We start from the raw sequence: 14,459 nt of genomic DNA on the forward strand, positions 1-14,459 counted from the left end.
TATTAAATATACATTTTCTGTGCAGATTTCCTTGAAAGCACTGCCACTTTGGGGCAAAGAAAAAAGGCACAAGATAGGGGAATAGAGCAAAGGGATAGTATCAGCTGCTGAAAGAAACTGTGTTAGCCCCTATATTTGAAAATGTACATAGAGGGACTCCCCTCTCAGACACAGAAAGTTAGAACACAAGCAATGCTGCATTACAGACAGACAATGCCTGAGATCTGACTAGGTTGCCCTGAGGGAATCCAAGGGCTTGGATCCTAAACTCTGGGCCAGGAGATGGGAAAGCTCTATGGAGCTTGCATCTCCCTCTGGTGGATGCAAGCAGCAGCAGTTGCAGAAATCCCATTCAGCCCATAACTAGCAATCCAAGTCCCTTGATTAGTAGGGGAATGACATAAATAAGAGGGACTTCTTAAGATCACCTCACATTGGGGGGAGAAAAAAAAAAGTGTAACTGTATGAGTCACTGTTGTAAAATAAATCTTGTGAATCGATGGATCCAGTTACATTGGCCCCAACCCTGCAGACATTTATATATGCACATAACTCTGCTCACATGAGTAAAGTTACATACATCAGTAAGTGTCTGCAGGATCAGGGCCATGATTTGGAAAACCTGTAGCCCATTTATAGACTTGAACCATTTTGATTTTTTTGAATGAATGTCATTGAATGGATAAATGTAAAATTCAACTTCCCCATACTTTACTGAACATTTGCTCAAAATATGAAATTTACAAGTCACTTACAAGCAATTAACTATTCACATTTTTGACTATAGAAGTCAAGGTTCTTTGCAGGTTTAGAAACAGTCACTTCATTTATTACTATCTTATTTGAAGATTATGGAATACTGAAGTCATCGCCAATGACATTAACACAAGCATTTTAGCATTAAGCAAAAGCTTTGTTGTTTTAAGAGTTCAGTCAACTTTCTAAAAGCCCACTTGTACAATCATAGGATTATAATATCTAGCTAATAATAAAAAAAAAATAAAAAAGTGCCTCTGTCTAAGGCAGTAATCTCCAACCTTTTTATGCACAAGATCGCTTTTTGAATTTAAGTGCAACCCAGGTTCTACCCTGCTCCTTCCCCAAAATCCCCCCCCACTCACTCCATTTCCTCCCTGCACCCAGTCACTCACCCTCACTCACTTTCACCGGGCTGGGGCCAAGGGATTCAGAGTGTGGGAGGTTTCAGAGTTGCAGCCGTGTTAGTCGGTATTCGCAAAAAGAAAAGGAGTGGCACCTTAGAGACTAATAAATTTATTTGAGCGTAAGCTTTCGTGAGCTACAGCTCACCCGAGTCTGAGACAGAGGGTTGGGGTGCAGGAGGGGGTGAGGGGTGCAAGCTCTGGGAGGGACTTGGGGTGCAGGAGGGGGCTCCAGGTTGGGGCAGAGTGTTGGGGTGCAGGAAGGGGGATGTGATGCTGCCTCCAGAAGGGGGTATGGAGTGCTGGCTCTGGGAAGGGGCTCAGTGCAGGAGAAGGTTCAGGGTGCAGGCTCTGGGAGGGGGCTCAGGGCTGGGAGTGCAGAAGGATGTTGGCTCTGGGAGGGGGCTCAGGGTTGGGGTGTGGGCTCCTACCAGGCAGCACTTACCTCGGGCAGCAGCGTAGTGGGGCTAAGGGAGGCTCCCTGTCTGCCCCAGCTCTCTGCCGCTTCTGGAAGGGGCCAACACACCCCTGTGGCCCCTGGGGGGAGGAGGAGGGAACACGTGGCTGCCCCTCTCTGCAGGCGCTGCCCCCGCAACTCCCATTGGCCACAGTTCCCTGTTCCCAGCCAAGGAGAGCTGCGGGGGCAGTGTTTGCAGGCAGGAGCAGCACACGGAGACCCCTGCCTCTCCCCCACAGGGCCATGCTGACTGCTTCTAGGAGCAGCATCGGACCCGCAGGGAGCCTGGCTTAGCAGCAGCCCCACTACACCCCCGGACATTGCGATCAACTGGAAGAGTCTCCAGGATTGACCAGTTTATCACGATCTACAGGCTGGTGACCCCTGCTATAAGGAGCTTCACTCACTTCACCAGGACTCTGATTAGAGAGCTCCAAAGTAGCACATCTATTTGCAGAAGAGGTCCTTAACACTTACACAAGTAGTTAACTTTCAACTTTGCAGGGTCACGACCTCAATACTCTCTTGTTTGTGTAGAAAAACAAGTGTTTTATGGTTTTACAATCACATTTCCCAAAAATCAGCAGGGAGACTCAAGATCAGGCATAGAAACAGCAATTACAGTTATGTTATGAAAAATAAAATTACTTCAAGTTGGTCATGTCCCTTTACTGTCTGCTCTAATGTTCTAAGTGATACATTTGTATTAATATTTCTAGTGAAAACAAGTCAACAGTTAGTATTAACCAATTAATTTCTATTCTGTTCTATGCAGTATGTTATACCACATTCATCACTATAGTATCTCCTTCCAGTAGTAGTCCATCAAATGTATCTCACTCTCTTTCATTAAAGTCCCACTCTTGAAAATTTAATTGTTCAGAGTAACCACCAATTCATTTGACATACTAAATTCCCTCCCTACTCCAATCAAAGATTTTATAAGAGCAATGATTCAAATAATTTATAACTGAAAACTTAAATTCCTTGTACAGTTTAAGAAAAAGAGCATTGGGTCTCTGGCCTCATGCCTCACAACATATTAGGAAGTGTTGATATCTGGATAGTACCACACCTTGCCAAAATGTTCTTCTATTAAGAAAGCCACCTTTAAGTTGCACAGTCAGTGAAATGGAGCCCCTCCTCATGAAACATAGCAGAAATATGTACCCACAATCCAGATACCACAATGATTTCTTCAAAATGCTATTTAATTCTCTCTAGGAACACACTATTTTTGCAGATGTTGTTACGTTACTTCTGAGCTGGTTAATCCTGTTTGTTCCTTGTCAATTTTTGGTGCTCTTTGTATGTTATACATATTGCAGCAATGTTCTTTCACTGAGAAAAATGCAAATTTTATAGCCAGCCAAAATAATATTTTCACTACATGGAAACTAATTTTTTCCCAAGCATGGGAAAGTAGTTATTTTGAGGCAGATGTAGTGACAAGGAAGTATAATATAAATTAAGCTGCAGCTCAATCAGAATTTATAAGAACCAGCAGTGAGGTAAGACTTTTTATGCAGTGAGAGTGCACAAGTATCTTCCAGAAACATCCTAACTGTGTACAGATACTGTAAAGCTGGCCTTCCATTAAGTTACTTTTGACCTGCACAAAATGCAACTCGTAGTACAGAATCAGGCTAATTTCTGGCATTTTTAGTAAGATGCAATTTTATAAGATCAAAAATTATGCTTTGATCCATTTCAAAATTGAAATAACCTGTATGTATAGGGTCACTGTTGATTTCACTGGGGAAAGCTGAAATACAGTCTAGAAAGCTAGACTTCTGTACAATACTCAGCTGCTAAGTATGCCCCAGGCCAGGTCTACACTTCAAACTTTTACCAGCTCAGGTATGTCAGTCAGGAATATGAAAGTACAATCCCTTAATTCTCAACTGTGCCAGCAAAAGCCCCTGGTGTAGACTCAGGTACATGGGCAAAACTGCACTTTGGCCAGTTACAGATTATTTTGTTTCGTGGGGCTGCAATAAGCTATACTGGCAAAAGCGCAGTGAGTTTTGCCAATATAAGCTGTGTCCACACTAGGACACACAGCAAGTACTTCACTACTGAGCAAAATAGAAGTGAGACACTTTTTCCAAAATAAGAACATCCATGCAGATCTGCAATAAAACAAAAAATGTTAATTAAAACAAGTTCAGTTATTTCAGTGCAAACCTGTATGTAGGCAAGCCTCTAAGTTAGTCCACAGAGCTCTGTCAGTTTTGAAGACCCAGACTGGATATGTGCAAGGAGGTGGGAGTGAGAGAGAGAGAATATGGAAGGGGAGAAAGACAACAACTGACTGCTTGGGGTATGTTTTCACTGCAGAGTTAACCTGTATGATTGGCAGAGAGCCCAGCTTAGCCCAGCCCGGGGTGAGCATCCCCACCACAAAACCATACCCACATTACTATGTCACCACTGTCTCTGCACTTGCCCGTGTGTGTGCGTATGTGTTGGAGGGGAAGGGGAAATATCCCACAGTTCTTTCTGCTGAGACTCTCTAGAATTCTTTTCCAATCAGTTATGGAAGAACTTGTTCATCCTTTGGGGAGAATTGTGGAACGGGAATATCAGCACTCCACTGATTTTTGCCTGTGCCCTCATACAAAGTGGGTGGGTTCCAGCCCAAGTTAGAGCATAGTCCAGGTTATAAATAAATCTGTCCTCTCCCACCTTCCCAAAAGCTGGTAAACTAGCCCAGGTTTAAGGCACCTCCAAACCCAGATCCAAGGGTTTTCTGTGCAGATGGTTGGGAGGACTGGGTGACAACTCAGGTAAGAACTGGAGTTGATTGTAAAGCAAAGACTTACCCTTGTAAGTCATTGACAAATAAGCTCGTCTATGCCGTCACCAATACTCAATTGTTTGTGTAAGCAACAAATATAGCTAAAGCAACAACTGCTACAGCTAAAGTTGTATTATGTTTTATGTCCTGGTTTTCAGACTCCTGACTTTTCCAAATAGCGATCTTTAGAACAAAAGCTTTCCAATCTTAGCCTTGCCCAAAGACAACTTTTTTTGTAGAAGTCTGAAGAGAAACATTTCAGCCATTTGGGAATAAAACAGAGAGTGACTTCTGTGTGCCACCAGTAGCACCCATTGGAATTCTGCATATGGGGTCCCTAAAGTACACAGTACTTAAATATAGTACATACAGACCACCAACTTCGGCTAGTTTAATTGTTTCATCCACCTGAATTGCACATAAGGAAAGGTATGCAGCTAATTAAGAATATGTAGTATATGGCCTCTAAGTCATTAAAATATATATCACAGAAAGAGAATTTATCACAAAGTTCATATTTTTATCAATATTGTGTTTTGCACAATAGTTACAAAAACTAAGATCAGCAATAGTTAGGGTTTGGTTTTGTTTGTTTGTTTTTAGCAACAACTCGAAGTGAATAGTCTAATTTGAAAAAAATCCAGAATTCTTAATTTTTAAACAGTAATTTTGAACCAAATTATTCACTGATTTACATCTGTGTAAATCCATACAAACTATCTGAGAATGGAATTACTCCGTTGTCTCTAAAAGCAGATTTGACTTAAGTGCACAGGAAACACAGGAAAATGCAACCCAACCACATTTGTTTCCAGGAAGTAAGGATTGCCCCACTATTTAGGCGGATACAGTCCTCCCAGGAGGCAGCTACAGAGCCCAGAACGACTAACTTAGAAATTCCAAACTAGGGATTTAAAACTAAACTAGTATTTTCAGGGTTTGTTTTTTAACATAATGAATGCTTCTGCAGATAAACTCACTTACAATTGAACATGTTGCATAATTACCCCGAGAACAGATTTACATATTGCTTGAAATTTGTAAGGTATGTTTTCTTCCTGCAGCAAGAAAACTCTATAAAACTGTCCAAAATCTAAAGTAACCTTTTTGGAAAGTGTCAAAAACATCAATTTAGAAACATGACATGACAGATAAGCTGAAAAGATCAATACAGAAGGCTGAACAAACATGGAATGATGTTTGTGACTGAACTTTAAGGCTGTGTCTAGTTTAGGATTTAAAGATGCATTAGACAACACAGTCTATAATAGACCGCTTAGAACGTGTTAGCTAACATGCCAATACCACATCTTGAAATCCTGATCTAGATAAGTTGAAGATGAAGAGTGCAGCCACACTAGAAAAAGTGTTTTCTTACCATGTTAGCTAACAATTGGTAACAAACAGAGGTAGAATCCTAGTGAAAACAAGGCAGTTTGTCTTTCACTAGCTTTCTACTGCGTTTTAGTTGCCACATTAACTAACGTGTGGTAAGAAAACATTTTTCTCCCTAGTGTGGACAATGCCTAAGAGCACGAACAGTGGATTTTATCATGTTCTGCTAATGATCAGGAACTATTAGAGAGTTAATATATATGAGAACTACTAGAGATTTAGATGTCAGGAGACACTAAACATTTCCATCACCTTTTCTTTAATAAAAATTATTTACAAAAGATACCATTATTTTAAAGTGGAAAAACAAATCATGTATCACTGTTAAAGGAAACACCAGAAAAGACATCTGTAAATCTTAAAAAGGAAATGTTCTTTAGGGTAGTACATACCACACACAAGACAACCAACAAGGACAAGCAAAGATATTTGGGGGCCTAGGAAGAGAATGAGAGTGGGTCCCTCCCTAAAGTTTATTAATAAAGATACCCAAAGACCCCAGAAATATATGTTCCTGCTCTGGATTTTGGAGGGCCCACATCTCTAGTTTATATGCATTTTTGAAGATTTACAATTCAAGTATACCGAAGTGTGACATACAAAATACTGGTTTCAAATACTATTTTATTCACTGACTTAAGTACAAAAAAAGTTAAAACATTCACCATCTTTAATTCTTTTTGCATTTACATTACTTGGATCAGATTTTAAAATACTACTTGCTTCTTAATCTTGCATATTGTTAATCATATACGAGTTTGTCCATTTATTAAACTCGTTTTCTAAGAGGTCGCAGGCAGTGAAAACAAAACTGAGTTTATTACCAGCAGAGGGAGAGTTCACTATGTCATCTGAGAATGGAATGCAGTGACCTTTAAAAGGGTTTATAAAGCAGTTTTATTTTCCTGCTAAGCTGGGACTTCTGAGATTTACTTATGAAACTGTCTTAAGGAGCCAAAGTTGTATTTGAGCTGACAATCACAGGTTTTTCTATGTAAGGGGATTCTAGCTACATGTCTAGTTTCAGAAGCTTCATATGCAATAGGTCAATATTGTTCATCCGGTCTTCAGTTTTGCCTCCTCAGGCTCATATAACCACACTCAAGCTTGGGCTACACTTCACCTAGATTTGCTTCTCCAACAAACAGCACTTTCAATTATGCACAACTAGTTCCCTAAATAAACAATTATTTGGCAATTAGTAGTTAATGCTTTCTGCTCATTTAGAGTGGAAATACAGAAGAAATTTTTCCCCAAAAGCAAAAAAATCTATTTTGCCCCCATTTTTACAGAAATGTGGCATTGTTAGATTCCTGTTGTGAAACACTCACCTCCTATTCAGCAATACCTCTGCGCTCAGGTTCTGTAGGAACCATTTCCATGGGGTACAATAGGTCGACATGACAAAATACAAGGTGTGGGGATGTTCAAGATTGTAGCTAGCTAAAACCATACAAAAGAGGGCGGGGGGGAAGAAAAGTTTTAAAAGCAAATACCGATTCCTTTCCTCCATCATCCAAATTTCACCTGCATTTTGCTATTAACAGATTCCAGAAGAAAGTGTGGATTTTTTGCATGTATTACATTAAGTAAAATCTGATAGTTTTTAGTAATTGTTTCACACTCCCACCATGCCTCAACTGGTCGCCAATTTAAAACATGAATACTTCTGTAACCAATTAGTGATGATAGGACTGTAAACCAGAAGCTACTGAATTTTACTTAATGAACACATGAAAAGTGTATTTTCATATACAACTACATTGACATATGTTGCTGTCATCCTGTCTGGCCCTTCAGTCACTATGACAGGCTATTGTCTAATTAGGTCTGCCACAGGAAAGGAATGTTGCTGATGGGTTCATGGAAGAGATATACAAATAGTATTTAAATGATACCATTTTAAACTTGCTTCAATTTTATGGAGTGGTATTTGAAATAAGAATTAATCAGGTGCAGAAATTCTGTAATCCTCTAAAAATCAGTGTAACACACAGAGATTCATTTTAAAAATTAGTTTACAATCTCACCTACTTATTATGGTTTCTACAGGTCTGAGTAACTATACCCATCTGACTATCAGTTTTCATTACACTGCTAAAACATACATTTCATTTAGTACAGCAATACCCAAAACCTAAAATGTTTTGACTAAACTATTACATGAACTAATCTGAGTGTTTCAGAGTGGCAGCTGTGTTAGTCTGTATCCACAAAAAGAGTACTTGTGGCACCTTAGAGACTAACAAATTTATTTGAACATAAGCTTTCGTGAGCTACAACCAACGTCATTGGATGCATAGAATGGAACATATAGTAAGAAGATATATCTATATATACACATACAGAGAAAATGAAAAGGTGGAAGTAGGCATACCAAAGTGCACGGGCTGAAATAATGGAAAAGCAGCATCACTTGCCCTATAACCTCAGCCGTGCTGAACACACCACCATCAGCCGCCTCAGGAACAACTCTGACATCAATCAAAAAGGCTGACAAAGGAGGTGCTGTTGTCATCATGAATAAGTTGGAATATGAATAAGAGGCTGCTAGGCAGCTCTCTAACTCCACATTCTACAGGCCATTATTCTCTGATCCCATTGAGGAATACCAAAAGAAACTACACCATCTGCTCAAGAAACTCCCTGAAAAAGCACAGGAACAGATCTGTGCAGACACCTGCTGAAGTGAAAAAACAGATTGACAGAACCAGAAGAGTATGCAAAAATCACCTACTACAAGACAGACCCAACAAAGAAAGTAACAGAACGCCACTAGCAGTCACCTTCAGCCCTCAACTAAAACCTCTCCAACGCATCATCAAGCATCTACAATCTATCCTGAAGGATGATCCCTCACTCACAGATCTTGGGAGACAGACCAGTCCTCCCTTACAGACAGCCCCCCAACCTGAAGCTAATACTCTCCAGCAACCACACAACAAAAACACTAACCCAGGAACCTATCCTTGCAACTAAGCCCGATGCCAACTCTGTCCACCTATTTATTCAAGTGACACCATCATAGGACCTAATCACATTAGCCACGCCATCAGGGGCTCATTCACCTGCACATCTATCAATGTGATATATGCCATCATGTGCCAACAATGCCCCTCTGCCATGTACATTGGCCAAACCAGACAGTCTCTGAAAGAAGAATAAATGGACACAAATCTGACATCAGGAATCATAATATTCAAAAACTAGTAGGAGAACACGTCAACCTCTCTGGCCACTCAGTAAAAGATTTAAGGGTGGCAATTTTGCAACAGAAAAGCTTCAAAAACAGACTCCCAACGAGAAACTGCTGAGCTTGAATTAATATGCAAACTAGATACCATTAACTTGGATTTGAATAGAGACTGGGAGTGGCTGGGTCATTACACATATTGAATCTATTTCCCCATGTTAAGAATCCTCACACCTTCTTGTCAACTGTCTAAATGGACCATCTTGATTATCACTACGAAAGTTTTTTTCCTCCTGCTGATAATAGCTCATCTTAATTAATTAGCCTCTTACAGTTAGTATGCCTACTTCCAGCTTTGCATGTTTTCTATATATCTTCTTACTATATGTTCCATTCTATGCATCCGATGAAGTGGGCTGTAGCCCACGAAAGCTTATGCTCAAATAAATTTGTTAGTCCCTAAGGTGCCACAAGTACTCCTGTTCTTTTTTAATTTGAGTGTGACATACAGCAATTTACCATACCTTGCATTTTGGATTCAGCTTTAAGGGTGATTTTAAAAGTCATCAAACCAGATTACTACAAAGTATAGAAAATGCAGTTGAAATAGCATATACAAGTAGCTGGATTTTGTTGAATTAAATTTTAATTTTAAAACACTAACATTACCGGGGGGAAAAAAAGAGAATTCCAATAGAACTGAACATTGTCATAAAGTGATGGATCTATTAGACCAGTGGTCCCCGCCATGATGCTCGCTGGAGCATTTACTTGTGCCCACCTACTGACAAGGGAGCGCTTCTGCCGGATAACCTGCCGTCGAGGAACACAGCCGCAGAACAACCAGCCACTGAAATGCCACCGCTTTTCAGCGCCATTTCAGCGGCGGTGCTTCTCCATGATGCCGCTTCTCGGCAGTATTTTGGCGGCAGGTCATCCGGCGCCCGCCACACTCTTCTGGGAACATGAATATGCTATTGCAACAGAAAGATTGTGGACCACTGTATTAGACCAACGTTTATTGATGTTTTAACCTTTATTTCTGGTGAAAAAGCATGAGCCAGAAAGCATGGTTTGACTTTCTGATCCCAACTTGGCTTTCGCAAGGTTGCCAGTTAGAAAAGCCACCTTTTTCTTTGTACACTAAGCAAATCTGAGATATCAGTAAAGGGGATAGTATTCCACCATTACTTTTACAGAATAAATAATCCAACAAATTTAAGTGGTAGATTGCTTCTTTCACTAAAGGTAAAGTAGGAGGGGGAGAACAGATAAACAACACTTATTTAAAAAAAAATCGCTATTATCCCACCCTCCCCAAATTCACCGTTTTTTTTAAAATGTACTGGTTACATAAACGTTTTTTGTACTCCGCAAGTGGTGGCTAGAAATCTAGTCAATCAGCAAGGTAAGAACCTAAAAGGGGGCGATGTGTTCTTGGCATGGGGTTCACACACACACACACACTAGTACTACTCTCAAAAAGAAAAGCAGTACTTGTGGCACCTTAGAGACTAACAAATTTATTTAGAGCATAAGCTTTTGTGAGCTACAGCTCACTTCATCGGACGCATCCGATGAAATGCATGTAAATGAAATGGATGTAAATGCATCCGATGAAGTGAGCTGTAGCTCATGAAAGCTTATGCTCTAAATAAATTTGTTAGTCTCTAAGGTGCCACAAGTACTCCTTTTCTTTTTGCGAATACAGACTAACACGGCTGCTACTCTGAAACCTAGTACTACTCTGAGATCCCTGGAGAAAGGGTGCTACAAAGAGCCAAGTGCTTTATAGACGCGTAGAAACTCAGCCTCGCAGCACACGCGAGGAAGGTAAAACGCCCCATTCTCCAGAGAGATGCCGAGTCACGGAGGGAGGGCCACCCCTCGCGGTAGGGCACCGCGGCTGGGAGCTGGGGATAGGAGCCAGGAGCGTGGGCAGCACCTCTCACCGAGTGCTCCGTGCAGCCGGGGCCTGCCGGTCAGCAGTGAGCACCCCCCCCGACCCCCATTCAAGTCAAGGGGAGCCCGGCGCCTGCCTCCGCAGGGAAGGATCCCAACAGCTTTCACACGCCGGGCCCGCCCCCTCCAGCCACCGGGCCCAGCGACGGGTTAGCAGCGCCCTTCATCAGAGCCAGCCCCTCTACGCTGGGGAACAGGCGGACCCAGAACAGCGCGTCAGACACTGGGGGCGCTACCCAACGCCCTTCCGAGGCAACCTCCCCTCCGCCCCCCCCACCCCTGCAAGCGGCTGCCAACAAGAAAAACGCTTCTCGCCCCCCGTCTATAAATCTTTCACAGGGACCTCCCGATTGGCTACCCCCACCGTCTCCTCCCTCCCCATTGGCCGCCCAGTGACCCCCCCCAAACCCCGCTATCCCCCCCACCTCCCTCCGGAGCTCGGCCCGCCCGGCACCTCACCGTGTAGTAGGAGAGCAGCCCCGCGTTATAGTCCAGCACGAACCAGCGGTACTGCCAGCCCTTCATCACGTTGGTCCACTTGCTCAGCGGCCCTTCCATGATGGACGCCATCTTGGGAGCCAGCCCGGCACCAGAGAGCCGGAAGCTCGGCGGGGATGGGGGAGACAGCGCTGCGAGCGCGCTGCGGGAGGGAAGAAGGGACCGGGGACTCAACAAACGGGGGGGGGGGGGCAGTCGGGAGACAAGAGAAACCGTCGGGGGCGGGGCTTGCTCACGCCGCGGGGGGCGGGGTTAAGCCGCGAACAAAACAACCCGAGAGGGAGAGCTTCGCCTGGGCACGCGGGGAGGGGAGGAGTCAGGGACTAAACGCCTCAGCGCGAGCTGGGGAAATAGAGCGGAAGGACTCGGCAGCTCACGGGAAGGGGCGGGAAAAAAAAGAGGGCGAGGCTCAGGTCAGGGGGCGGAGCCATACCCTGGTTCCTCCCCCAGGGAAGCTGTGAGGTCAGCAAGAGGGCGGGGTCTAGCTCCTCCCTCTGGGCGGGGGGCGTCTCCGCTCCCAAGAACGGGCCCGGGCCCAGAGCAGCGGGCCGGACCGGGCTCTTCCCCCTAGGAGCGGGGCTCCGGGCAGGGCCTGGCTCCTCACTGTCCCAGGCCGGGCTGGGGCTTGTAGAGGGCGGCAGGCTGCCCAGCAATGACTCAGGTGCGGCAGGAGCGAGCGTGCGCACTGTGCACCAGGGCTGGGTGCGGAGGGGAGTCAGAGCCGAGTGGGGGGCAGCCGGCAGGGCATGAGGGCTGAAGCGTGTATGAAGTCCGGAGCGCTGGGCAGTTCAGGTCCTGGCGCTGGGGTTGCTGCCGCCCGCACCCCCTGTCTTGAAGTAGTAATAACCCAAGTACATGGTTTCTGCCGTCGGCACCCCCACCATAAAAATTGTTCCTTCCAGCACCGCTGCTGGGCGGTGGGGCCAATTTCGAGGTGGGAGCGCAGGGGCGTCAGAGGGGGAAGGGCCAAGTGTGCAGCTGGGAACAATGGGCGGGAGCTGTGACTGCCGGGCTTGGGCCAGGGCTGCAGGGGTGCGAGCTGAATGCCATCCTAGCCATGGATCAGGGCCAGATGTGGGGAGCGTGGGCGGGTGCCACATGCGTTCCTGCAGCATTCTCCTGGCACCTAGTGGCTCGACTACGGCGGGGCCCACTAGCCCCTTTCTGATTCTGTACTCAAGGGTGTAGTTTACAGATGTGGCACTGCATGCACTACCAATCTCCATCAGTGACAGGTTTCAGAGTAGCAGCCGTGTTAGTCTGTATTCGCAAAAAGAAAAGGAGGACTTGTGGCACCTTAGAAACTAACAAATTTATTTGAGCATAAGCTTTCGTGAGCTACAGCTCACTTCATCGGATGCATTTGGTGGAAAATACAGTGGGGAGATTTATATACACACACAGAGAACATGAAACAAGGGGTTTATCATACACACTGTAAGGAGAGTGATCACTTAAGATAAGCCATCACCAGCAGCAGGGGGGAAAAGGAGGAAAACCTTTCATGGTGACAAGCAAGGTGGGCTATTTCCAGCAGTTAACAAGAACATCTGAGGAACAGTGGGGGGTGGGGTGGGGTGGAGAAATAACATGGGGAAATAGTTTTACTTTGTGTAATGACTCATCCATTCCCAGTCTCTATTCAAGCCTAAGTTAATTGTATCCAGTTTGCAAATTAATTCCAGTTCAGCAGTCTCTCGTTGGAGTCTGTTTTTGAAGCTTTTTTGTTGAAGGATAGCCACTCTTAGGTCTGTAATCGAGTGACCAGAGAGATTGAAGTGTTCTCCAACTGGTTTTTGAATGTTATAACTCTTGACGTCTGATTTGTGTCCATTCATTCTTTTACGTAGAGACTGTCCAGTTTGGCCAATGTACATGGCAGAGGGGCATTGCTGGCACATGATGGCATATATCACATTGGTAGATGCGCAGGTGAACGAGCCTCTGATAGTGTGGCTGATGTGATTAGGCCCTATGATGGTATCCCCTGAATAGATATGTGGACAGAGTTGGCAACGGGCTTTGTTACAAGGATAGGTTCCTGGGTTAGTGGTTCTGTTGTGTGGTGTGTGGTTGCTGGTGAGTATTTGCTTCAGATTGGGGGGCCGTCTGTAAGCAAGGACTGGCCTGTCTCCCAAGATCTGTGAGAGTGATGGGTCGTCCTTCAGGATAGGTTGTAGATCCTTGATGATGCGTTGGAGAGGTTTGACAGATTGACAGAGCCAGAAGAGTACCCAGAAGTCACCTACTATAGGACACGCCCAACAAAGAAAATAACAGAACGCCACTAGCCATCACCTTCAGCCCCCAACTAAAACCTCTCCAACGCACCATCAAGGATCTACAACCTATCCTGAAGGACGACCCATCACTCTCACAGATCTTGGGAGACAGGCCAGTCCTGCTTACGGACAGCCCCCAACCTGAGGCAGATACTCACCAGCAACCACACACCACACAACAGAACCACTAACCCAGGAACCTATCCTTGCAACAAAGCCCGTTGCCAGCTGTGTTCACATATCTATTCAGGGGACACCATCATGGGGCCTAATCACATCAGCCACACTATCAGAGGCTCGTTCACCTTCACGTCTACCAATGTGATATATGCCATCATGTGCCAGCAATGCCCCTCTGCCATGTACATTGGCCAAACTGGACAGTCTCTACGTAAAAGAATGAATGAACACAAATCAGACGTCAAGAATTATAACATTCAAAAACCAGTCGGAGAACACTTCAATCTCTCTGGTCGCTCGATCACAGACCTAAGAGTGGCTATCCTTCAACAAAAAAACTTCAAAAACAGACTCCAATGAGAGACTGCTGAATTGGAATTAATTTGCAAACTGAATACAATTAACTTAGGCTTGAATAGAGACTGGGAATGGATGAGTCATTACACAAAGTAAAACTATTTCCCCCTGTTATTTCCCCACCCCACCCCCCACTGTTCCTCAGATGTTCTTGTTAACTGCTGGAAATAGCCTA

The 14,459-nt window shown here is 44.3% G+C and overlaps 1 protein-coding gene across 7 annotated transcripts in view; it reads right to left on the reverse strand.

The window, feature by feature from the left end:
• Window positions 1–11,891, reverse strand: part of OSBPL9 (oxysterol binding protein like 9) — a 143,839-nt gene extending 131,948 nt beyond the window's left edge. For 3 of the 7 annotated variants that reach the window (XM_038412739.2, XM_038412738.2, XM_043490937.1), the window contains exon 1: window positions 11,427–11,659. In XM_038412739.2, coding sequence (XP_038268667.1) covers window positions 11,427–11,537 — 111 coding nt within the window. In that variant the 5' untranslated portion in view covers window positions 11,538–11,659. Of the gene's footprint in view, window positions 1–11,426 lie in introns of all 7 variants that reach the window. The other 4 variants (XM_043490936.1, XM_038412736.2, XM_038412735.2 and 1 more) reach the window with 3 other exon arrangements.
• Window positions 11,892–14,459: the final 2,568 nt, after the last annotated feature.

The sequence above is a fragment of the Dermochelys coriacea genome, chromosome 8, assembly GCF_009764565.3.
Source record: "Dermochelys coriacea isolate rDerCor1 chromosome 8, rDerCor1.pri.v4, whole genome shotgun sequence".
NCBI lineage: Eukaryota > Metazoa > Chordata > Testudines > Dermochelyidae > Dermochelys > Dermochelys coriacea.